At 41.5% G+C, this 23,038-nt stretch overlaps 4 protein-coding genes and 1 non-coding gene across 7 annotated transcripts; 2 read left to right on the top strand and 3 right to left on the bottom strand.

Moving 5' to 3' along the window:
* Positions 1–42: 42 nt before the first annotated feature.
* Positions 43–113, bottom strand: TRNAG-GCC (transfer RNA glycine (anticodon GCC)). The gene has a single exon. It is a non-coding gene; the product is annotated as a tRNA-Gly (tRNA).
* Positions 114–656: 543 nt separating this feature from the next.
* On the top strand, positions 657–4,795 carry LOC135673664 (protein NRT1/ PTR FAMILY 5.2-like). Its single transcript, XM_065182805.1, has 4 exons — positions 657–815; positions 898–1,115; positions 3,017–3,570; positions 3,650–4,795. The coding sequence occupies exons 1-4, from the start codon at positions 695–697 to the stop codon at positions 4,530–4,532; spliced, it is 1,776 nt and encodes a 591-aa protein (XP_065038877.1). The 5' UTR covers positions 657–694; the 3' UTR covers positions 4,533–4,795.
* A 131-nt stretch (positions 4,796–4,926) lies between these two features.
* Positions 4,927–8,205, bottom strand: LOC135673665 (cyclin-dependent kinase inhibitor 5-like). Its single transcript, XM_065182806.1, has 3 exons — positions 7,631–8,205; positions 5,647–5,841; positions 4,927–5,495 (listed from the first exon to the last, which is right to left on the bottom strand). The coding sequence occupies exons 1-3, from the start codon at positions 8,017–8,019 to the stop codon at positions 5,426–5,428; spliced, it is 654 nt and encodes a 217-aa protein (XP_065038878.1). The 5' UTR covers positions 8,020–8,205; the 3' UTR covers positions 4,927–5,425.
* Positions 8,206–14,132: 5,927 nt separating this feature from the next.
* On the top strand, positions 14,133–18,672 carry LOC135673663 (uncharacterized). 2 transcript variants are annotated; one of them, XM_065182803.1, is made up of 5 exons: positions 14,133–14,190; positions 14,544–14,601; positions 14,684–14,781; positions 16,958–17,274; positions 18,120–18,672. In XM_065182803.1, exons 2-5 carry the CDS (start codon positions 14,593–14,595, stop codon positions 18,548–18,550), a joined length of 855 nt encoding a protein of 284 aa, XP_065038875.1. In that variant the 5' UTR covers positions 14,133–14,190; positions 14,544–14,592; the 3' UTR covers positions 18,551–18,672. The 2 variants fall into 2 exon arrangements, with proteins under 2 accessions (XP_065038875.1, XP_065038876.1); XM_065182804.1 differs by lacking the exon at positions 14,133–14,190 and adding an exon at positions 14,221–14,344.
* Positions 18,673–20,124: 1,452 nt separating this feature from the next.
* LOC135673662 (uncharacterized) lies at positions 20,125–21,043 on the bottom strand. 2 transcript variants are annotated; one of them, XM_065182802.1, is made up of 2 exons: positions 20,888–21,043; positions 20,125–20,734 (listed from the first exon to the last, which is right to left on the bottom strand). In XM_065182802.1, exon 2 carries the CDS (start codon positions 20,721–20,723, stop codon positions 20,376–20,378), a length of 348 nt encoding a protein of 115 aa, XP_065038874.1. In that variant the 5' UTR covers positions 20,724–20,734; positions 20,888–21,043; the 3' UTR covers positions 20,125–20,375. The 2 variants fall into 2 exon arrangements, with proteins under 2 accessions (XP_065038874.1, XP_065038873.1); XM_065182801.1 differs by having other exon boundaries at positions 20,834–21,034.
* Positions 21,044–23,038: the final 1,995 nt, after the last annotated feature.

Here is a 23,038-nt window from a genome sequence, read left to right as displayed (position 1 = left end):
AATTATGCGCGGAAGCATTCTTGAAGCTACTAAAAAATGGCTTGCACCAGCCGGGAATCGAACCCGGGTCTGTACCGTGGCAGGGTACTATTCTACCACTAGACCACTGGTGCTTTGATGATGAATGTTTCTTTACTATTTTTGATCTTGAATGCCATCGTCTCGTCATCCGACCTTCCTTAGATGATAATTTATACTACTTTGGGGATTCATTTATCTCAAAGCCATGTTCTGATACAAATGTCATAGTGGTTGCTGAACTAAACCACACATCAATTATTTGTTGTTAGACGTACATTGAACTGCGAGGACGAAGTCGAGTATAGCAACAAGAAGAGCTCACAGTGCGTGCAACTCCAAGGGCGTGGAGCGAGGCTGTCAATGGCGGCATGCCGGTCTTCTTGCACAGCCGAACGAGGGAGACCTGACGGCAATAGCAGTGACCCCAAACTTACTCATGCACCTCAGGTCTTCCCCATCGAAGACGTTTCCACGCTTCCTTATCAAACCTCTGAATAATTATGCACTGACCCGCACATACTTCTATGTACAGTGTGAAATGAACGCTTGGGTACGGAAGGATACAGAGGGAAGGCCATGCGAGGAGTAAGTGCGGAGGACAAAATGGTAATCTGCGTCTGACAGAGTCTATAAATGAGCAACCACTCCGTGAGTGTTCGAAGCACCATAGGCAATGGCGGAGATAAGAGAGACTGGGGAGGGAGACTACGCCAAGGATGGCTCCGTGGACCTCAAGGGGAGCCCTGTGCTTAGATCCAAGAGAGGCGGATGGACTGCTTGCTCCTTCGTTGTTGGTAACAAATAATATGCCTTGTATAACTTCCATCTAAGCTTCTAATTCCCATACATCGGTCGGTGATCATTCTTGTTGTGCAGTGTACGAGGTGTTTGAGAGGATGGCGTACTATGGAATCTCATCCAACTTGGTGCTGTATTTGACCAACAAGCTCCATCAGGGCACCGTTGATGCAGCAAACAACGTCACCAACTGGGTGGGCACTGTGTTCTTGACACCAGTCTTAGGGGCGTACGTCGCCGACGCTCTTCTCGGCCGATACTGGACCTTCCTCTTCTCTTCTGCCATCTATCTCTCGGTAACTCCACTTCACTCCCTTCAACTCAGGTTTACTTCTCCTTTTTCGTTTGATTTCACTGCCTTCAACTCAGATTTATCTCTTTATCTTTAGCTGCTAGACAAAATTTATCTCAACACTGTTAACTCCAAGTTTTCGTATTCATTGCTGATCTATTTTCCACTTGTAGTAGACACAAGCATTTAACCTTTCTCACTGGAAACGTATACTTATACGCGACCACAAGACATCTCACCATCCTCACCAGTAAAGCACTGCTTTTCTAGAAGAACAAGTATTCGATACGTGTGGATCTCCATGACATCAACAAGTTTGTGTGGAGCTCATCTCCATGACTCCATATTTGATTTCCATAAAATAAAAATATCGTATGGGATAGGGTTTTACATCGAAATAAAAAATAATTTTTTTTTAAAAAAAAAGTAATTAATTTTGTTGGTAAAAAACCTTAATAATCTATCATAAGATTCCACTGTCCGAGAAACCCTAATGTCTAACACGCTACATTTGGTGTCATTTCACATGAGCAATCATTTCGTTGACCGTCATGTCTTACATGATAGAAGCGTTGACTGTTCCAGTTGGCTCTGACCCACCATAGGACCAACTCCATGAATGCCAAGGGACACCCTTGCCTCAACTCAACTTATAGCCAATCCCCTTCGACATGATTGCCATGGTTGGCAGCTAGATCCAGTCTTCCCCATGCATACAAAGATAGTCAAAGCAGAGACAATCTTTCATAGATATCGGCGCCGGGAAGCTATCGTGACCTTGTCGGACTCCTCGTAGACTTTTCTGTCCTACGATCGTCTTCATCCTTCGGCAACCGATTGGCCTCCATGTGGACTTTTCTTCCGTGCCACTGACTTCTCCCCGTCAAACAATCGGCAAAAATCTTGGTTGTCTGTGTGGTGATGGATTAACTCAAAACAAATGAGAACCGAGACTTCCATCTCACCATTATTTGAGTTCATCCTTATCTGACTTCCTCTTCAATTCATTTGTTTCATGCTCTGAGAAGTCGCTTTCATGTTCTCCCAAGCTAGTTCACATTCACGTTGACTTGTAATGTTAGCGCGAATCAATCGTTTTTTCTACATACTGTTGTCAATGACCTATCTGTACTGTCAACTCATTAATTAATATACCGATAGACACTAATTCATTAAATAATTATTATATATATATATATATATATATTAATATAAAATTATTTGTTTACTCCTTTTTTTCAATCTTCTCCTTATGAGACATACAATATCTTCTAACATTTTTTCCTATGTGACTCAATTATCTTCTCAGAATAAATGGTACGATCAAAAACTTGACTATTTATCATTCAGATTTAATTCTTTTTTTTTCAATCATTATTTTTTTGTACTCACTCTCTCATTAGCTCTTTCTCTCTCTCTTTTTTTTTTAATCATCCACTTTTCTCTTTCTCTCTCCTATCTTTCTTTTTCTTTTTAATCATCACTCATTTACAAATCTTGACTCTAATATCATGTTAGAAATCCATTAACAATAAGTGAGTCAATAGTCAAAGTTATATTGAGTTTGACACCAATTCAATCCAAAAGTTTAAGCTGTTAGATTGTCAAACATATATCATCCAACTTTCTCGATATTTATAAATTCAGAAATATTCTCTTAGTACTTTTTTCAATCCTTTCTAAATATCATCTTAACACTGACCGAAATATATATGATAATTCACTACCAAACAGTCAGAACCGAAGAAGATAGCGGTGGCCATGTAATAATCCTCCTTGATCTTATTGGTAGTGAAATATTTGAGAATTCCAGTGGGAAAAGTAGTCTTTTTTTGGCAAACGAATCCAAAGAGGTCATCATCTTCTCAACTTGTGCATGACGAATGCCAAACTCCATGCTCACAGGGGATGTGTTTGCTGACGTTAGCAGTCTCCATCTCTCCGCTGAAACCAGAATCCTGCAAGGTAAACTGCGAGCCAACTTCAACACTGCAGTTGGCTGCCTTCTTTGGGGGACTGTACATAATAGCACTGGGAAACGGTGGAACAAAGCCCAACATCTCGACCATCGGAGCAGACCAGTTCGATGAGTTCGATCCCAAGGAGAAGATGCACAAGCTCTCCTTCTTCAACTGGTGGATGTTCAGCATCTTCGTGGGGACCCTCTTCGCCCACACGTTCTTGGTCTACATACAGGACAACGTGGGATGGAGTTTAGGTTATGGAATCCCAACCCTTGGTCTGCTGATCTCGGTGTTGATCTTTTTGGCTGGCACACCATATTACAGGCACAAACTGCCCCAAGGAAGTCCATTTACCAGGATGGCAAGGGTTATAGTGGCTGCGACAAGGAAGTGGAAGCTTCCCATACCTAATGACCCAAAGGAGCTTCATGAGCTTGATCTGGAGGTGTATTCTAAGAAAGGAAAGTTCAGGATCGACTCCACCGATTGCTTAAGGTCAGTGCATCCACAAGTACTCAAGTTACGCTATCATCAAACGCAAGTGTCTCCATTCTCTCACCATTCCAAAGTGCAGGTTCCTTAACAAAGCTGCAGTAAAATGCAGCCCAACCACGCCATGGACACTGTGCCCGGTCACACAGGTGGAAGAGACGAAGCGAATTCTACGACTGCTGCCGATTCTGGCCGCCATGTTCATTCCCTGCACCCTGATCGCTCAGATCAACACCCTCTTCGTCAAACAAGGCACTACTTTGGATCTTCACATTGGGCCGCACTTCCAAATCCCCCCAGCTAGCCTGGGAGCATTCGTCACTGTTTCCATGCTCGTAACGGTCGGCCTTTACGACTGCTACTTAGTAAAGGTCATGAGAGTTTGGACAAAGAACCCAAGGGGGATCACCTTGCTCCAGAGAATGGGAGTGGGACTGGCACTTCAGATCGTCTCCATGTCGGTCGCGTCGCTTACCGAAGTAAGAAGGCTAAGCATCGCAAGAAACCATGGAGTAGACAAGACGGGAGGCCATATTCCTGTCACCATCTTCATATTGCTTCCTCAGTTCGTGCTGATGGGAATAGCAGATGCCTTTTTGGTCGTTGGGAAGATAGAGTTCTTCTATGACCAAGCTCCGGAGAGCATGAAAAGCTTGGGGACTGCCTTCTCCTTGACAGCTTATGGGATTGGTAATTTCTTCAGCAGCTTTCTCCTAAAACTGGTGGCTGACATAACGAGCAAGAATGGCAAGGGATGGATACTGAACAACCTGAATGCCTCACGTCTAGACTACTACTATGCACTCCTCACTGTTCTTGGTGTCTTCAACTTCATCTTCTTCTCATATGTGGCCCACATTTACTCCTACAACCGGGAGTTATGCGAATCTATGGATGCGAGAAGGGAAGAACAAGGGGTGAAGTGTGATCAGAAAGAGACAAATGGCCAAGTTCAATGCTTATGATGCATTGGTGGAGCAGTGAGAAGGCCAGATTAGTCTCACAGATGCTGTGATATCAGTTGATATGCATATCGGAGAATGCTTTTAGTTGCATTAGTGTCTTTATATTTCACTCCTGTAAACATCGCATATGTGATGGTTAAACTGAAAGCGTCGTGAATGTTTCAGCCATCAACAAGAAATATGATTTGGGAAACGATGCAGAAAGAAAATGTAGTTTTACGACTGATCTTTAATATACATACACAGCATCACATTAGAATCGATTTCATGTACTAACATCTTTTCCAGTTAATACTTCACAAACCAACAGCTGCTGACATGAGAAAGAAATGAAAAGAAATTATTCCCAGAAGACCATCAAACAGTAAAAATGAGAATGAGAGGTGCTCTGCCATGGTAAAACAACTCCATTCATTGACCATTATGGACACACCGGCATATGGCAGAGCTTAATACATACAGTACCATCAAGAACATGCTCACCAGAACATATCTATCATGGCCTCTTTCTGGCCTACATAGAGTTGTGTGTCCACAAGGATCGAATAAAGGGAAATGGGTCATTTTATATTTCTGACAGACCACTCTGAACCATTAGCGACCATCACAAGAACTCGTAGCTACTAGTAACACTAACTCTGGTGCAGCATTGTTGATCTCCGTTCCATCGGGTGAGTAGCCCTACAACACACCTTGGAATGAGCTCTTAAAGAGTTACCATAAGCTTCGGCATCATCTTCTCTTCACCAAGGAGTACCTTGTCAGCTCTAAAGATCATTACACTACACCCGGAACAGGGAGCTCTGGATGTGGTGACAAAAACCGTTGGCATTGCACTCCTCTCCCTCTCTCCTCTGGAATTCCTGGACAGAGATAGTTGGATGATGTTCTCCCTACGAGTCGATTTCCACCCATTCATACCGGCCTGGGAGTGGGTGGTCATTCACAGGATCGTAGTTGTACCTGGAAGTAAGACAAAAAGGCAAGAAGAGAGGTTGGTAATAGCCAGGTATACATCAGGGTTTTATAGCAATAGATGCAGATGGAACTCAGCAGCAGCACATTCTTTTGCTAGTAAGTTTAGGAAATGAGAAGAATATGAAGAATTGTATACTTTTCTATGAATATTTGCTGCTGGAGTTTCTCTAGCCCCATAAAAAACTCTTCCATTTCGCAATCAGTGGGGAAGTTTTGTGGCATTGGATTCTGCATTCTCCGGTGACCGGCAATTGAGTAGCTAGATCTTGTTGTAGAACCTGGAGTCACTGCTGTTGCCGAATCCCTTATCGAGCTGCAAGGTGTCATCTCTCTGACAATGCAGTAACCAAGAAATAGCATTAGAACCAAAGCGCTCAAGTAAAATAAAATTAAAAAGATCATAAGATTCTCAAAACATAATTTATCCAAGAAATGAAAAGACAGGCACATAATAAAACCCTCAAAATACTTAACAATGGACCAAAAACACACTAGTAAAAGTTCCCATATACTTCTGACATTGCAATTGAACATTTCCATCATGCATCCAACTGAAGTAAAGATGGCAACAAAAGAACCACGGCAAGCTTCAAAAGATTGATTCAGATGTGCAAAACCTAAACAAGGGCTCTAAAGATTACACATGAACCCACATAAAAGACAAAAGATACAGTCAAGTGTTAATGATACCAACCGTTGTCGGAAGGAAAAAGCTACCAAAAATTCAAATCTAATTGTGCACATGCTTGAAGTGACCATTTATCGTCAAAGCACTCCAAAACAAGAGCAGAATGCTAGCAACAAAGACAAATAATTGAGATGTAGACATGATTGCCGCACTTCGTCGACAAGGGTCAAACCTGCCGACTGATTTGCAGGCAGACTCAGCATCAAATGAGATGTTCAACCATTATCTTGTTCTTCCTTTGTTTTTTTACTTACCTCACCACTTTCTTTACCATGGCCAATGGTCCATCCACAGAACCACAAGGGATCAACTCAACTTCAAACTACCACTAATCCCTCTCCCCCGTTTTGCCTTCAACCTAAAAAAAGAAAACTCAACAGTGTGGGACTTTGTAATCAATAACTCAGTATAACCATTTTAGAAGGCTAAGTTTCACAGCATGTCCTCATCCTACTCCAGGGACTAAAAATGTATGGAAAAGATCATGGAACTAAAATAAATCAGAATAAATGCCACCCAACTTTGTTGAGTTTGATGAGTTTTAGTTGGACCAAGTTATGTGAATCAGGATCTGTTTGGTACTTAGCAGTCTCAAGCATCTTGCAAGTACCAAGGAAGCAAAAAAGACGTAGGGCCACAATTGTAGGCTGTCATTAGCTGGTAAATCCACTCAGGCATTTATAGGCATCAAGGAGGTCCCCTCATTGATGGACACAAATAGGAGTTCCATAAATCTGCTGATGGTAAAGCTTGTAATCCATATCTCAGAAACAAGATACAAAATCAAGTAACAAGTTCAGTAGCAGAAGCCGAAGCCGAAGCAAATAAAATCAAAGTCTCAGAAACCAAAAATCAGTGAGAACCACAAAAGTTGCAAAGACAAAGAAAAAATTAGGCCTCAGCGAAAAGCATTTCTAAGGATAAACTCGAAGACCAAAGAAGATAAGCACAATAATGAGAACTTTCTTTTGAAGAATACTGCATTTCCAAACAAAACATATCCAAACTCCCCATTGTCCAGTAAGAATAAAATATAGATGTTGATAAGCCAAGAAACCCAAAACAGAACAAAAAAGGAGCAGAGCAAACTCAAAGCTTAAACCCTAGTGTAAAATAGGGTTTCTGATAAGTTTGTAGGTAGCACACACCAAGAACGAAGAAAGAACAGCTGTATGGAATGATCAAACCCCATCAATTTCGATTTCAAGCATAAAAGTTGGAAGAAACTACACAAGAGACTGAAACATGAAAACCTATATTTTTGATATAATTTTATTTTTCGGTGCTAAAAGAACCAAAAGAAAGAACTTTCTTGGAAAAGAAAGAAAAAAACAAAACCCTAACCAAACAAGATCCGACAAAAAGCATCAGGCTTGGGAAGCCTAGCTAAAAAAATTCAGTTTTTTAGGCAAAGAATCCGGCAAAAACCCACCTTTCTCTCGATTCATACTCGAGGAAGTTCTCGCCGAACGACACTTCCACATCCGGCGACGCACCCTCGCCCCTGTCCAAACACCTCCTCATCCGAACGGACCCCGCCGACCGCGAATTCGACGCCGAGGAACGGTTCGCCGTCTGAGAGGTAAGCTTTGGACTAGGGTTAGATTTGGGCTTGCATGCCGAAACCAGAGGCAGGGGCTTCTCGAGGCGGCGACTACGGAGTTCGAGGTAGGCGAGGGAGGAGCCTTGTGCCGCTGCGGCGGCGGCGGCAGCAGCAAGGGCCCGAGCGCGGGTGCGGACACCGAGGGAGGGCTGGTGGGCAGCGACCTCCATGACCGCCACCTCGCCGGAAAGTTTGGCTTTCCTCATATATTTCCCCATCGTATATCCTTCCCCTCCTTCACCCTCTATTGGTTCACTCCACAAAAGAGAGAAGGAACGACGAAAGAAGGCGTGGGGAGAGATAAGAAGCGGAGAACGGCAATGGAAACAGAAGAAAAGAGTGAGTTTTGGGAAGCGATAGTGGGGGGAGATAGGTGGGGTTTTGGAGAGGTATTGAGTTTTGGGAATAGATAGTGGTGGTGGGGAGGGGGGAGAGAGGTAGTGGGAAGCAAAAACAGAGGTTGATGTTTGTACAAGACGACAACGTACGTGTATTGTACTTGAAACGCATCCGTAGTCGTATTTTAAGGAAGACTTAATTGAAATTGATATAAGTTAATTCATTAAAAAGAATCGATTAAATACTTTTTATTATATTATATTCGAATCAGATTTTGAAGAAATCTATATTGGCTCTGATCCTTCAATAAAAATATTTATTTAATTTATTAAAAATAAAATTAATAATTCTTTTGAATCAAAAAGAAAAAATATGGGTGCATAGTTTACGAGATTATCTTCATTTTTTTTCTTTAAATTTCTATTGATATATACTTAAACTTTGTTGTCATAATCTATGCATGCATATTATTAAGGATTTTTTTAAATATATATATTTTTTCATTAATTCTCAGTTAACATCCTCTTTTTCATTTATTCTCATAAAATACTTTTTTATTAAAATACATCGTTATCTGTAGGTTATTTTTGTCTCTGTCATCGTCTCCCCTCCCACTTTCTTCCATTCTCGTTTTTTTTTTTCTTTTTTCTTTTATTATCATCTATAAAAACTTGTGAGTGCTAGTTAAGGACTTTAATATTGCCTAGTAGTACATTAACATTATTATTGTCAATGCATTTGTCTCTAATTGGATTCTTTATTGCTATCCCTTTGTCAAGGTCGATGATGGAAATGATATAATGAAAGGGGGATTTAGTAACATCGTTCTCCTCATTTGTCGCACCTTTGTCTAGTCACTTCTTCTGTCTCTCATTTATAGTTGTTATAGAAATAAGGGATTATAAATATGTGTGAGGATACGAGTATCTCTGACTTCGTTATGCCGACAAATAGCAACATTTATGATGGGTGATAGTGAAACACTTGTGATCAAATCTCGAGAATTGTAAGTAGATAATTGTGAGATGTTGGAGAGGAGTGGAGGTTGAGAACAACAACGATGACTTCAAGGTTGGCTTATGCAACTAGATCATCATCGATTACTCTATCAAGAGGTTACTCACCTCAATCTTCAATACAGAGACAAACAAGGGATGAAAGCAACAAATAAAAATGATAATTGAAACGATGGATAAGGGCACAACAACAATGACAAACAAGGACCGAAGACTACGAGTGATGATGATGAGAGACAATGGTCAATTGGGGCAAAGGCCAAGGGTAATATATTTATAGGAAAAAAAAAGATGCGAATAAATAAAAAATGGATTCTAACTAAAAAGATTTATGAATATAAAAGTTTTATTTGAATAATTTATCCTATTATATATTAATATGCTTATAACTAAAATAGAAAGGATCATAATTACGCATATTGCATCATATCCATTAGAATGAATGCCGAATCCAAAGTCCGTGGAATCAAACGCAGCTGCTCAACTACATGTGAGAGAGAAGGCTTCGTTTTAGAACCAAAACGAAATGCATGGCCATATCCCCACACACGGAGGAAGAGCTTCTCCATCCGTAAACTAATGGGCCACCCGTGCACATACAGCCATTCCAATGGCTTTCTCCGATACTATATCTAATCTACTCTCTGTTGCAGTGTTGTCTTCCCCTACTTTAGCTTGTCAACTCCTACCAGCGAATCTTTCTCAAGGAATCCAATGTTCACCTCTGCATCACAAGTACTAATCCTATGTTTATCCCTGCACGTCAAGTACTGCACCTCACATTGTGAACATGTAGATTCTTCATCCTTGCGATCTATTTTTACCTCCAACATCTCACAAACTTTGGCCCTACTATGAACAAACAAAAAGAGCCAATGTGATCTGCCTTCCTTTTCCTTTTGACCTTTTAAAAATAATATTTAAGAGGGATGAAATTACTCATTTAGGATATGATGAATTATATTTGAGTACTATGAACAAACAAAAAGAGCCAATGTGATCTGCCTTCCTTTTCTTTTTGACCTTTTAAAAATAATATTTAAGAGGGATGAAATTACTCATTTAGGATATGATGAATTATATTTGAGTACATTAGTATTAATATTGATAAGAGTAAATTCATTATTTCTCAACTTGACACATGGACATCAATATCGTATAAAATAATAATATGTTATGTCAAGTCGATCATTTCAATCATCATCCTGACATTAATATCATATAAAATAATAATATGCTATGTCAAGTCGATCATTTCAATCATGACGTAGAATATTTTTTTCGAATCATCTTTAGTTTAAAGAATATTTTCACAATTATAATATCTTGATTATAAATAATATGTTCTTTCTCTCTTCTTTTATCTTTGAACTCTCGTATTATTTCAAATCCTCACTACTTTATGTATTAGATGGATTGAATTAGGAATATTCGATGTCGACGTCAACTTCTAATGGAGACACCTTGAGAGCTTAAAGATCTCGACATGTTATGAGTTCCACTCAAGAGTATGGAGACCTCAATAAGTTATAAGTTTTACCTCAACACTTTTACATCATTTCAATAATTCGACTCTCATATGATAATTTGGTTCTTCTTGTATATATTATCATCGACTTAAACACCATCGTAAGAAATTATTGACTTTGCAACACATTGATTCATCATCAAAAACTAAATTAAACTGAGACTTGAGAGGTAATAGTTTGTTTACCTACATTTTAATTCCTAATTGATGAGGGACTAATATGGTATCCTTGAGAAGTCTAATTAAATATTTAATAAGACGAATCCATATTATACTATCTATTATTGACTTTAGCTCATCAAACTTTTATATTTGAGAAAATAATCTATCGATTATTATAAGATTATTTAATTTTTGATCAATCACTCAAAAAAATTATATTTTTAAGAGTTAGACTAAGATCTTATAAGAATCAGTAACCCTCCTCAAGACTAAAACAACATTATGAAATCTAAAAGCTAAGAAACTTATGGGTGTAGCTTATAAGATGTGTTTTATGTCAAATATCGAGACAAACAAAACATCCTTTAATTATCTTTTCCTTTTAGATGATTTCTCCACCCACCACTGCCTCACTGCATCTCTCCATCTCCACCAAATAAATGATCCAAACAAGAAAATTTAATTGAACAGTCTTTCTTCACATACGAAGGAAAGCAGACGTTACAGAACGTCCAAAAGAACTCACAGTGGGATTTTCCCGCCCATTTCAAAAGCAGCATCGCTCGCTCCATCTTCCCGCCAAAAAAAAAATCCACCGAGCGAAGTGTGATCTCCCACGTGGGAATCCGACAAAGCGCCGCAATTGGAACGCCCACCCCTGCACGTGACAAAAAAATTCCCACCCTTGCCGGTACCGGTGGCGTGGGGGCTGCAAGCAACCAACGATTCACGTCACGAATCTTCAACTCTCCGGGCACGAGTCCCATCGCCAGTCCCCCCGATCGCCTCGGCCGCTGCCACCCGTACACTAATGTGGCCCCGCGCCCGCTACCCACTGCCTGGATTCCCTCGCCAATTCATCGCCGATCAATACATACCTCGATTCGCCAAAACATATATATATATATATATATATATATATATATATATAACGCTTCTAAACCAGTAACGACTCAAGTTACGACGATGGTGTATCATTTCCTATCGCCAATTTTCATAAATCAAATGCTATTTTCCCTTTATTTCTTAATTTTGTATAAATGATAACTACTGTGATTTCATCTTGAACACAAAAGATATATTAAGAGCTCATATATAGTTCCACATGTACACTGAGCAAAGTCAAAAAAATGTTTCTTTTGCTTTAGGACAAGGTACTCGGCAAGTCAAAAGCCATGAGAAATCCAAATCTTGTGTCATCATTCAGCAAACGGGTGCAACTTCCTTCAGCTTTAGGTTCTCTCTCGAGGAACAAGCGAGGGAAAGAAACTTTCTCTATCTTTATCCACTGTTCCTTCTCTTCCTGTTGCACTTCTCCTTTGAAAAGAAATTTGAGCATGCCTGCTTTTGATTGTTGCAGCGTAGTTTCATGTGAACAATGAGCAGCTTCAACAGGAAAGCTCCATGAGAAAGCACTCCGTTTCCCTGAAACACAACCCCATCTTTTCCTTCCCACCATGACCACACAAAAGATTACCGCAGCAAGGAATCATCTTTATCCGGCTGGAGATCATGTATCATGATGAAAAAAGAGTGGCTTTTGGCACAAAGATTGAGCCTTCCTTTTTTCGATGTGGCTTCTGTGACCTTTGGTCCTCCAGTTTTGTTCTCTCTAGCTTTCAGCAAACACAAGGGGATGTTGTTCATGATCTTGAATGTGTATCCGATGTGCTTTGCATTGTAGCCCAACCATCTTGTGCTTCCAGCTACAGTTCATCAAACTCTCTAACCTGCATGAACAGTTCCATCTTGGAACCAAATTGCTGCAGAACAGTTCCATCTTGGAACCATCTTGTGCTTCCACCTAGTTCTTTAGCTTCTACCACTTCCAAGCTTCGCTGTTTCCAATCACATTGCTGCAGAATACGATCGTGCTGTTGAGAAGCACGGAAGGAATCTCCAGGCGAGCACCGTGCAAAGGACTCTCTAGGGTGGAGAGGTGGTCATCCCATCCTACCGCAGGCTGAAGAGGTGGAGGCCATCTGGTCCCAGAGATGGAGTAGTAGGCTATCAGTTCATGAACAGAACCAGATAAATTACAGTTCATGCGTGGCGGTACTTTGGGAGACACAGAATACATTTTTATGGGGAAAAGATCTCCAGTTCATGCAGGATCTCATTGTGGCGGGTACTGTATTGTGTTGCGTTCTTCCCTGTGACAGCAGTAGCGTAGCCCACTGTTTCCGGGCTTTTATGCTGATTCCTGCGTCAAGGCATAAGAGATGTGGGCGTTGATTTTGATGGCTCAATGCCATGGTTTTCGAAGAGCTTTGGATTCACGTGCATGGAAAGAATCTATCAGGATCCGATCAGCATTAAACCCAAATCTAGAAGGACGTCCCAAATAAATCCTTTTTTCCCCCTGACATGTTTATGTACACCTGTTTACCACGTAACTTTCCAAATGGAAATAATACTATTGGAGAGGAGTTTGCACAAGATGAAAGATCAAATCTCATCCTCCCTCAAAGAAAGAGAAGCTCTCCTGTCTATGGAAATCCTTGTCTAATGTAGAACTAGTAGCTTTAATCTCTTCTTTTTGCATGACAGAACCATTTAGTTTTTTGGGGTAAAGTACTTCGAATAGCGAGGATATATATATATATATATATATATATATATATATATATATATATATATATATATATATATATATATATATATATATATATATATATCGCTCTAAATATTTAAAAAAATTCTTGTATCCAATTAATAAACACAAACCATTACTGAATTAAAACTATAAAAACTAATAAATATTTTATTGTTTTCGCATATTATTTGACCTCTAATGTTTCTATAATATTTTCTAAGATGATATTATGATTCTATTTGGGTTTCAATGTCATTATGCTGACCGTCGTCTAATAGAGGTTAATTATAATGATGTAGTTCTACGCGCGGGCCCAAAAACGTGGGCATCCGGACCAGATAACCCGGTCCACGGACCCGTTTTTCGTCTCCGGAAGCTTCCGCCGTGCTTCCATTAGCTGGCTGCCACGACTCCCGCACCGATTGGGTAGGTTTGAAGAACTTTCGTCCACCGCAACCATGTGCTCTAATCTCCTCGCACAAGATCCTGATGAAAGAACCGGTGCAAGGGGCTGCGAAGGCTGCTGCGTCGTCCAGAAATTCAATCATCGCCGTTGGTATTTCTCTGGGTATTCTATTTGCTTACATGGCAATCATCCAGATGCATTGCAATGTTTCTTCCTACAATGACTCCGTATAGAATCTTGACTCGATCGCTTTCCCAGTCGAGAGGGCTGGGCCTTTAAAAGGCCTTGCCTCGCATCTACTTGCTGCTTTCCTCTTCGTGCCTCGATCTCCCTTTCTCGCAGGTATTCTCTTCTCTCGCGACATACTGTTAGATCCATTTCTCCTCCGATTGCTGTCTGGAATGATCCGATCTTATGATTGCGATCCTATCGGGGCTAGTTTGAGATTCGTTCTCGTTCTGTGTGATCTCTTTCTTCGTGCACAACGAATTTTCAGGTTTAGAATACGAAGTCGAGATCTTTTTTGCCTTTTCTGTTTTGGGTTTGTGGAATCCGTTTCGATTAATTTATTTTTCGTGCAAGTTTTCGTGTAACTTTAGGAATTGTTGTTGATATCCTAAGAGAAACTATTAACCTAGATTAGGCAGTCATGGATAAATAATTTCTATTTATTCAGTTAATGTTGGTTCTCTCAGGTTTTCTTGAGTTGAAGCTTCGAGCAAGGATCTTTGGAATTTTAGGAAGATGGCAGAGGTAGCAACTAGATGCAGATTCGTGTGATAAAGTTATTTATATTCTTGATCGATTTTGTTGAAGTTTGTTGCTTTTGCCGCAGGATGGGTACAAGGTCAAGTTACATGTGTACGACCTAAGCCAAGGACTTGCTCGGCAGCTTTCAATGACATTTTTGGGAAAGGTTATCGAAGCCATATGGTAAGCTTCTTGCTCTCTCATTCATTTGCCAAAATCTTGTTTAGAAAGAACGGTGCAGCTGTTAGATCACGATTCACGAGGAGTGCATTCTTTCAGAACCTTTTGTGGAAATTTAGTTTGAGGCTTTTGACGGCAAATTAAAATGGTTGAGAATATTGCATTTAGGGCTGAGTGTTCATTTAGTGGGCGGTTTGATCTGCCAATCAAAGCTCGTGCATGACTAAGTCTTCTGTACTAATTTGAGTTTGCATTGGAGATATTCACTGTAAATAAAAACTATCATAGGAAAGTCTGGGTCTATCTTGCATAGTAGTATCGTTATTAGGGCATATGCAAAGTTTTTAGTGAAAATCAGATCTACAATGTGGGCATGTTAAGACTGTGTTTGATTAACTTGTTGGACCAAACCATTTATCAAATTGAAGACTGCAATAGGTTTCTGGTCTGATTTCTTGTCGACTTACTGAGTGTTCTGTATAGGCTTCTGACACCTAATTCACTGCTTAGGGCTCAGAACCATGGTTCGTCAGCTCTTTCTGATGATCTTGATGGATTCACTTGTTAATACTAGAAATTTGTTTCTTTGTGTTGTTCAACATTTGGACAAATAACTCAGGTTTTTGGTTGCATATCTCCTTAGAATTTGTAGATAGAGTAGTACGAGGCTATAGAACAGGATGTACTATAGAAATATGCTATATGTATGAAAATTTTAGATATTTATAATTACTTTTCTCTCTACTTTTCACTTAACTCTATAAGGGATGGAAGGGAAAGAGGGTGATATTATTGTGGTGGGTTTTCCTCTGAAGCATTTTGTGGTCATGTAGGTGGGTAATTCAAGTATTATAGAAAATCCAAATAAAATTGAAGATTTGAAGCTGGATAGATTATTGGAAGGAAAAAAAAACAGTGCACATTGTGTTCCACTCTAATGGTGTTTTTACAATGACATTTGACAGCATGTGGTTCATGATGATCGATGATCTAAAACATGCAACATTTACATACTGAAAGTTGATTATTATATTATTCTTCTTTAAAGAATAAAAGTATCCAAAATAGAATACTTATACTTCGCTTTGGTTTAAACTTTATTTTTTTGAGTTTTGAAATAATGAATACCGATTGGTACTGTCTTTATTGGTCCACCAAGGATTTATTTTTTTCCTAGTTGGATTAGTAATGACATGTCTTTCATCGAAGATTTAATGACAACATGTTGATATAATACTTTTGCAAAGGATGAAATGAATACATCAAAGGCAAACTCCAAGGGCTTGGTGCTGTCTACTTGAAACTTCTCTAGGTTTTACATCTGGTTGATGCACCTGATCTATGGCATTGTGACTTTTGCACATCCTTAACTAAGAAATATCCAATTATTAGAAGCATGGGGCTATTCCAGATTGAACTAAGTAGCTGACTTCAATTTGGTCGGGCGATTCAGAAGTCTATTCTGCAAATTGATCACTTATTTTCTTTAGTCATTTGCTTGGTTAGGTTTGATCTTTTTCTTTTTTTATTTTTGATAGCCCTAGATATAATTATAGAAGTTCATGGCAGGTTCAATTTCATCATATCTATCAAGTCAGCTTAATTGTGATGTTCTAGGGTTGAGTAGAAAACAATCTGACGAGAGTGCAAATCAATTTGTCTCTAGAATTCCTGATTGTTGAAGATTGGGTTCAATAGCTATACTCTTTACTGGTATAGTGGGTGTTATGGTAATTCTTATGCAAGAATGTTTTAAGAATTTTCAGGGCTAAACTTGTCTTTGCAAAGCTCTATGCAAAGCAAGTGTTAGAATAACATGTTGAACAAATTCTCAGTCTTCAAATTGCATATATGTAAAGGCAGCTGCGCTATATTGATGAGGTCAAAGCTTGCAATGTTTACAAGAAGGTGCACCTAATAATACTGAGGGGGTTATAGTTACTGTAATTGTTGTTTTATTGGAAATTCGTTGATCAAGTAAATCTGGGGATTAGATTTAATGAAATTTGCAGTTTTATTAGATATTTATTGATAAAGTCAATTTGGGGACTAGATTTATTGGAAATTAATTGAAGTGGTTCTGTTGAAATCTGGCTTACAAATATACTTGAGATCTCTGCCTCATTATAATGCAATCATATTCACTCAACCTTCCATCTTGCAATGTGAGATATGACAGGCACACTGGTTTGGTAGTCTATGAAAAAGAATACTATTTCTCAGGAGGCATTCAACAAGACCCAGCTGGAAAGACTCCCTATGGAACTCCAATTCGAGTTGTGGAATTGGGGGTGACACATGTTCCTGAGGAAGTCTTTGAGGAGTACTTGCAAGAGATCAGCGAACGCTACACAGCTGAGACTTACAACCTTCTCAGTCATAACTGCAACAACTTCAGCAATGAGGTGGCACAATTCCTTGTTAGCACCACAATTCCAGACTACATCCTTCAGCTTCCAAATGAAGTCATGAGCAGTCCCATGGGAGCACTTATACGTAAGATATCACATCTTTACTTTTTTTATTCTTTTATATCTAAGCTTATCCTGTACTATGGGCTGGTCTTTTGCCATCCTGAAAGTCCCAAAATAAATCTTTAATAGAAAACAAGCAGCTTGGCTAGTGCCATACTGATAGAAAACAAGAGCGATGATAACATTTTCATTTCAGGCTAACCGAGCATTGAGCCTATGAATAATATCTAGTGGTCTATATGGAACTGAATAGTTTCTATCTGACAGTGACTTAGTGTCACGGACTTAGCTGATTTTGCCTAAGTCGTCCGGCACCCTTGCGTGTCCGTCCGCAAAGGTCAGCCTCCCCGAAACGTCCTATTGTCCCTTAGGACCAACAAAAGAGAGAACGAGTTAGAGAGAACGCCTCAATCGGGATCCACAAGTAAACATCTCCGAAAAACACTTCATAGACAATGCAAATTACAAACAGACATTACAAGCTCTGAACCATTGCACAACAAAGGGTAAAATGATCCATTATAGATCGAAAATCTCTCGCATGTGTCCACATGACACAACTTTTATTTACAAGCCTAAAGAGGCCACCAACCCAACTAAAATGGGACTATCAAGCCTTTGGCCGTCCCCTTACATGTTGTACAAGACATGAACATACCAAAAGACACGGACATACATAAGCATTACATCAAACATTCTGTTTAGAAGTTTGTCCGTGACATTAGGGTGGCTGCAACCTCCATAGAAACCCCTTTTAACTTCACAGCTTTCTTGCTCAGAGAAATTACTCTCTATTAGTTTCAACTGTGTCTTTTATGTTATTATTTAAAAGGTGATTTATGATCAGATAAACACGTTGATTTGCAGTTCCCATGATTCAGCGGCTGGAAACAACTTTAAAGTCGGGTGCCGTACCTCAAGCTCCTCAATTCAATCCTGTATCCATGACCCAAACAATTGCTCCAACCAGCGTTTCTTCAAGCCCAACCATGAGAGATGCCTCTGCAGAATCCGGTGGCAATAACGCTGATTCCGGGAGTTCACGAGCAAAGGTTGTGGGTGATGCAAATTCAACTCCACCTGCAGTGAAACTTGCAACGGTAAGCGAAGAGAAGCAACCCCAGGTGGCTGAAGACCCTCTCGGTGACGCTCGCAACAAGGTGCAGGAAGAGATCACCAGGGAATTTGCTGCGATCATGGCGACCGGGACGATTCGTGCAAGTGAGGCTGCAGCCCTTGCGACAAGAAGAGTGATGGAAAGGCATGGGCGGTTGAATGTGCCCATGCAGCGAGGATAACACAAAAGGCGAATCGAATGCCATTCTTTCGTAGCAGTTTTTGCTGCTTCGGACATTTTAAACATAACTTGACTACCATATCCCACTATTCATCAATAAATTCAATGTGCTTGCAACGTAAATTGTCCTATTGAGTATGAGAAACTAACACATTGTCGTGCATCTTTATTTCCAGAAAGTTGTATGCTTTCCTAAAGTTTTACATCGGCGGTTGATGGTATTTTTTGCTAAAATAGTTCCTTTAATTTGCAACTTGAACTAGTTGCGTTTAATAGCGGTAAACTTATGGTCCTTCCAAAGCATCTATAAGAGAGCCAAATTTTCCAGTAGTCTGACAAATTCTTTCCTAGTTAGGCTCGTTAGTGGCAATCTCTCAGACATTCAGCTATTGTTTCGCTGGTTATTGGCTTGCTTCATATGTGGGGCTTACAAACTAAAACTGAAAGCGTACAAGCTTTAAAACTATTATTGCTTGATATCGGGGATGTTGATCAGTCCGATTTAATTCAGTCCCAACACGTATCATCTCATGTCGCCTGAGTAAGAATCTCCTACTACACAAAAACTGATGTTGGGATGAGAAGTTAAGAGCGTCCTACTACACAAAAAATTGATGTTGGCATACGTTTAATCCAAGTCAAACATCCAAATAGGCATTCGGAGGTAGAAAGAGAAAGAGAATTCGACCTCGGTAATCATGCTTGCATTAATCTTTGGTAGTTGGTCATTCCCTAATCACAAATCGCAAATGGTAAGAGAAATATTCCTCTGCGTAGAACAGCACTCCACGGTAGGATTGAGCCTGCAACATACCAATGCACCAACGATCCACGATACATCGATTTATTGATGGGTCTCGTGAAGAGGAGGACACGTGATAGAACGACAAGTACCAGACATTCGGACGAGTGACCATGATCTTTAACCGATGGCAGGCACAATGCATATTGAGAACGAAACTGGTACGTACCGTCGGATACAAGCAAATGTCGTCCGGTACAGTTTGATCCGACCAAAGTTGATACACGTATCGGACCACAGACACGCGTCAAACCAAAACTTGTCAGCTTTTTACAGCGTCCTTCCCCAAACCCGAAATGAAACCCCCAACACCCCACATGGTCCTCCTCCTCCTCCTCCATTAAATGGGTGCAGTTACCGTCGGTCCCACCATCCCTTTTCTATCAAAGCAGCGAGAAGGCATGGCGCGTAAATCAACTACTCATCATCCATCTGCACCACTCTTGTATTAAATATGCGTTCTCTTGGTTGGTCTGCTACCTAAATCCATTTACTACATCAACTCGTATTATGTGAAACCAATCATTCACTTATACCTTTAGCGTTTGCTTCGGTACAGTATCTTTCCTCCTGAATCATGAACTCATTTTCAGAACTGCAACAAAGGATCCCTCACTGGTCAAAGGCAGCCGACATGAAGGGCATGCACGCGAGGAAGCACGCACCAAAATGGTTCCTTGGACATGGATACTGGCATCGTGTTCATCAACTTTATTCGTACGAAGAGAGCAGCATGTGGTTGGAGGACGACGTACAGCCGCAGCAGAAGCACGGAGAGAATAGGGTTTCCATCATTCCGAGGCAAATCAATGCGAGCAAACACAGAAAAGAGAGAAGGAATACATGGACTAACAATCCTGCCATTTCCAATGAAACATCACCGAGAAAGTAGACACCGACGAACCCAAACGAGATGGAAACAGTCGAACGTCGTCCTTCATCGGCAAATTCTTATCACTTACCGGCTCGAGGACGATGACATGCAGTCCGTCCCCACGGGATGATCTCCACGTGTCCTTCCTTGTCACATCTGGAGCCACCGAGCCAGTTCCGTGGGGTTGACCACGCCAGGCACGTGGGCCCCGCCCCGCATCAACAAATACGAGGCCTCCTTGTACGTCCCCACCGGCTCGGCCGGGCCCGACTCAGGTGGCCTCTTTCCGGGGTCGGCCCGGTCCGGCCCGAGCCTCTTCCCGAGCAGCGTTCCCCTCGTGAGGAACTCGTGCGCCAGGTAGCCGGCCAGGAGCCGGTTGTCGTCCTTAGCCGGCTCAGCCGAGCTCGCCAGCTGGGGACGGGCAGGGCCGGACGCGTCGCGCTCCTTCCGCTTCCTCAGCGCGCCAAGCGTCCCAGGGCCACGGGCGTGGCTGGTCATCCCAACCCTTCCTGCTCTCGCCACGTCAGCACGCCGAAAGAGAAGAGTAGACCACCCAAAGTGGTCTTTAAATAATAATAAAAGGACGGAACAAAACGAACAGACGTAACGGAAATGTGGAGGGGAAAACAAGCTAGAATAAGAGTCCGGGGGGGGAAGGTGACCAGAGTCCGTCCTCTCACGCCGTTATAACGGCGACCTGACGGAGATCGCCGCCGGGTGACGGAGACGAGGAGCAGCAATTCGAACAATAATAGACACAGACGGAGAGAGGCAGAAGAATCGAGGATTTTGAGGAGGAAGAGTCGATCGCCAGAGGAGCCCTTTATGTAGTAGAGTTCCGCTCACGCAAGCCCCCGAGGCCCCAACAAAATTACCATATTGCCAACGATTCTCACTTGAAAAGACCGAAACATCCTCAACTTCCGATGATCTTATCTGCGATCTAATCATCTTGACCTTGTTGATCCCGGTATAGATTTGGGCGTTTGATTGCCACAATGGGGTTTCCTACACTTGTCGTATTATATTGAATGGGAGGAATCCGATAAAGGTCGAAGCATCCAAACGAGGAGAACCCGAGGGTGGACCAGCAAAATGCGTTCAAGACTTTAGGGCAAAAAGGTCATTGTAGGCGGCAGGAAGGATGGGAGTCTGGGCGGTGGTGGAGGATCGTGGACGGCAGGTGCGGGGGCACCGTACCCCGATGGTGATCCGCTGCGAGATCTACGTCTGCGGTTTCTCCACGTGGCTCACAAGAGACTGTTTAACGGACAAGATGTCTGATGCGGGATTGTACACCGTCCAAGTTTGGCACACGAGAAACACCGGCACTCTGCCCCTTCCCTTTACTTAAATGACACAAGTGCCATGGAAGGATGCAGGCGTCGAGTTATGCGACTCTCCGATTTCGGCGTATACTTGTCATACATATTTTGCCGTTACTTCTCTCACCCACCAACCTTGGACTGTAAAAGAGACGGCCCCACAGATGGGACCCTCTGCAGTAATAATCATAAATAAAGGTTGAGCATAACACGTTCGTGCATTAGGAAAGCCAATCTACGCCGCAATCAGAAGAAAGGAAACGACACATCCATCGATGTGCAGTAGGTAGCAACTGCAACAGTATGGGTTTCAAGAGAGTGTAAAGAGATCATCGCTGCAATCAAAAGGAAGGGGATAAGATCAATGGGAAGAGACTTCTTTACTGGAGCACAACGATGCTATGATTCCCATAGCAAACGTCAGGACAAAGAAGCTTTATGACTCGAACGATAAGTGCCGGTCTATCAAACTTTCAAAGCGCATTTCTTTTGAGATGCCCTTCGAGATGACAGCGGCCACAGTGAGAGCAATGCTCTTTGGATGCCTTAAGCTCCAAGCCCTCGACCTCCAAAGACACAAAAGCTAACACCTTCATAACCGGAAATCAAGTTCTAGCATGCGAATCACGCGAATCATAGAACACGAACGCTGATCGATCGAAACCAAAGAAGAAGCTCAACAATCGCCCAATAAACTAAAACCGTAGAAATTGGCGTACCGATCAAGCGAGAGATCCGTGTTGACCCAACCCATTCGATCTACGACGCAATCCATCAGGATCCGGTAATCGATTCAAGGTTTTGCGGCCGCCGACAAGGATCGAAAGCCTGAGTCGACGAGGAGACGAGGAAGGAAGGGCCGAACAGGGAATTAATTGGCGGTGATGGTGTTCGCGGTCCAGTTTCGGCCTTAAATTACTTGCACGCTATCGAAGCCCATAGGCGAACCCCCAGAACAGATGGTGTCTCTTCGGTTCGATTTCAACACTACAACAGAGCTCAACCCGGTCCAAAATTAGGCTTACGTGACGTGGAATGTTGACCCCAACGCCACATGAGTCCGTGTTTGGTCAAAGAGCTCAACCAGGTCAAACACCGCCTCGATCTAATTTGAAATGTATTGATCCGCCAACCCGGTTCGGATCTGAACCATTGGATGAATGGTTCGGGCATGAGTCGATAAATTGTGACCTGTGGGCGGGTGGGTCGGGTTCGGATCAACATTATAAACCCATTCCAATCTTGATCTAACAGCATAAGCTTCATGTCCTCCTATCTCATGATAATGAAGTGTACCGCTAACAGAATTAATTTGCACCCTACTAACCGATCGATTCCATGTCAATTCATCATTACTGCAATCAAATCATGTCGGCAATTGAGTCGCGACGCATAATAATCAATCAGCCCTGTCACGTGTTGCACACTACCATTATTCTATTGCAACTCTCTTCTTAGCTTCGGCGTTGTTCCAAAGTATTCTGGATG

This window comes from Musa acuminata, chromosome BXJ1-5 (assembly GCF_036884655.1).
Source record: "Musa acuminata AAA Group cultivar baxijiao chromosome BXJ1-5, Cavendish_Baxijiao_AAA, whole genome shotgun sequence".
In the NCBI taxonomy this organism is placed as follows: Eukaryota; Viridiplantae; Streptophyta; class Magnoliopsida; order Zingiberales; family Musaceae; genus Musa; species Musa acuminata.
Note: the sequence above shows the minus strand (reverse complement) of the source record. Positions and strands in the feature narration are given on the sequence as shown.

Excerpts from the sequence above, each read along its gene's own strand:
- LOC135673664 (XM_065182805.1), top strand. The coding sequence starts at position 695 with ATGGCGGAGATAAGAGAGACTGGGGAGGGAGACTACGCCAAGGATGGC. Across the intron at positions 816-897 it reads TGCTTGCTCCTTCGTTGTTG|TGTACGAGGTGTTTGAGAGG; the intron begins GTAACAAATAAT and ends CTTGTTGTGCAG. Across the intron at positions 3,571-3,649 it reads GACTCCACCGATTGCTTAAG|GTTCCTTAACAAAGCTGCAG; the intron begins GTCAGTGCATCC and ends TCCAAAGTGCAG.
- LOC135673665 (XM_065182806.1), bottom strand. The coding sequence starts at position 8,019 with ATGGGGAAATATATGAGGAAAGCCAAACTTTCCGGCGAGGTGGCGGTC. Across the intron at positions 5,842-7,630 it reads GAGTATGAATCGAGAGAAAG|AGAGATGACACCTTGCAGCT; the intron begins GTGGGTTTTTGC and ends CTGCATTGTCAG. Across the intron at positions 5,496-5,646 it reads CAGCAAATATTCATAGAAAA|GTACAACTACGATCCTGTGA; the intron begins GTATACAATTCT and ends TCTTACTTCCAG.
- LOC135673663 (XM_065182803.1), top strand. Across the intron at positions 14,782-16,957 it reads AAGGTTATCGAAGCCATATG|GCACACTGGTTTGGTAGTCT; the intron begins GTAAGCTTCTTG and ends GAGATATGACAG. Across the intron at positions 17,275-18,119 it reads TCCCATGGGAGCACTTATAC|TTCCCATGATTCAGCGGCTG; the intron begins GTAAGATATCAC and ends GTTGATTTGCAG.
- LOC135673662 (XM_065182802.1), bottom strand. The coding sequence starts at position 20,723 with ATGACCAGCCACGCCCGTGGCCCTGGGACGCTTGGCGCGCTGAGGAAG.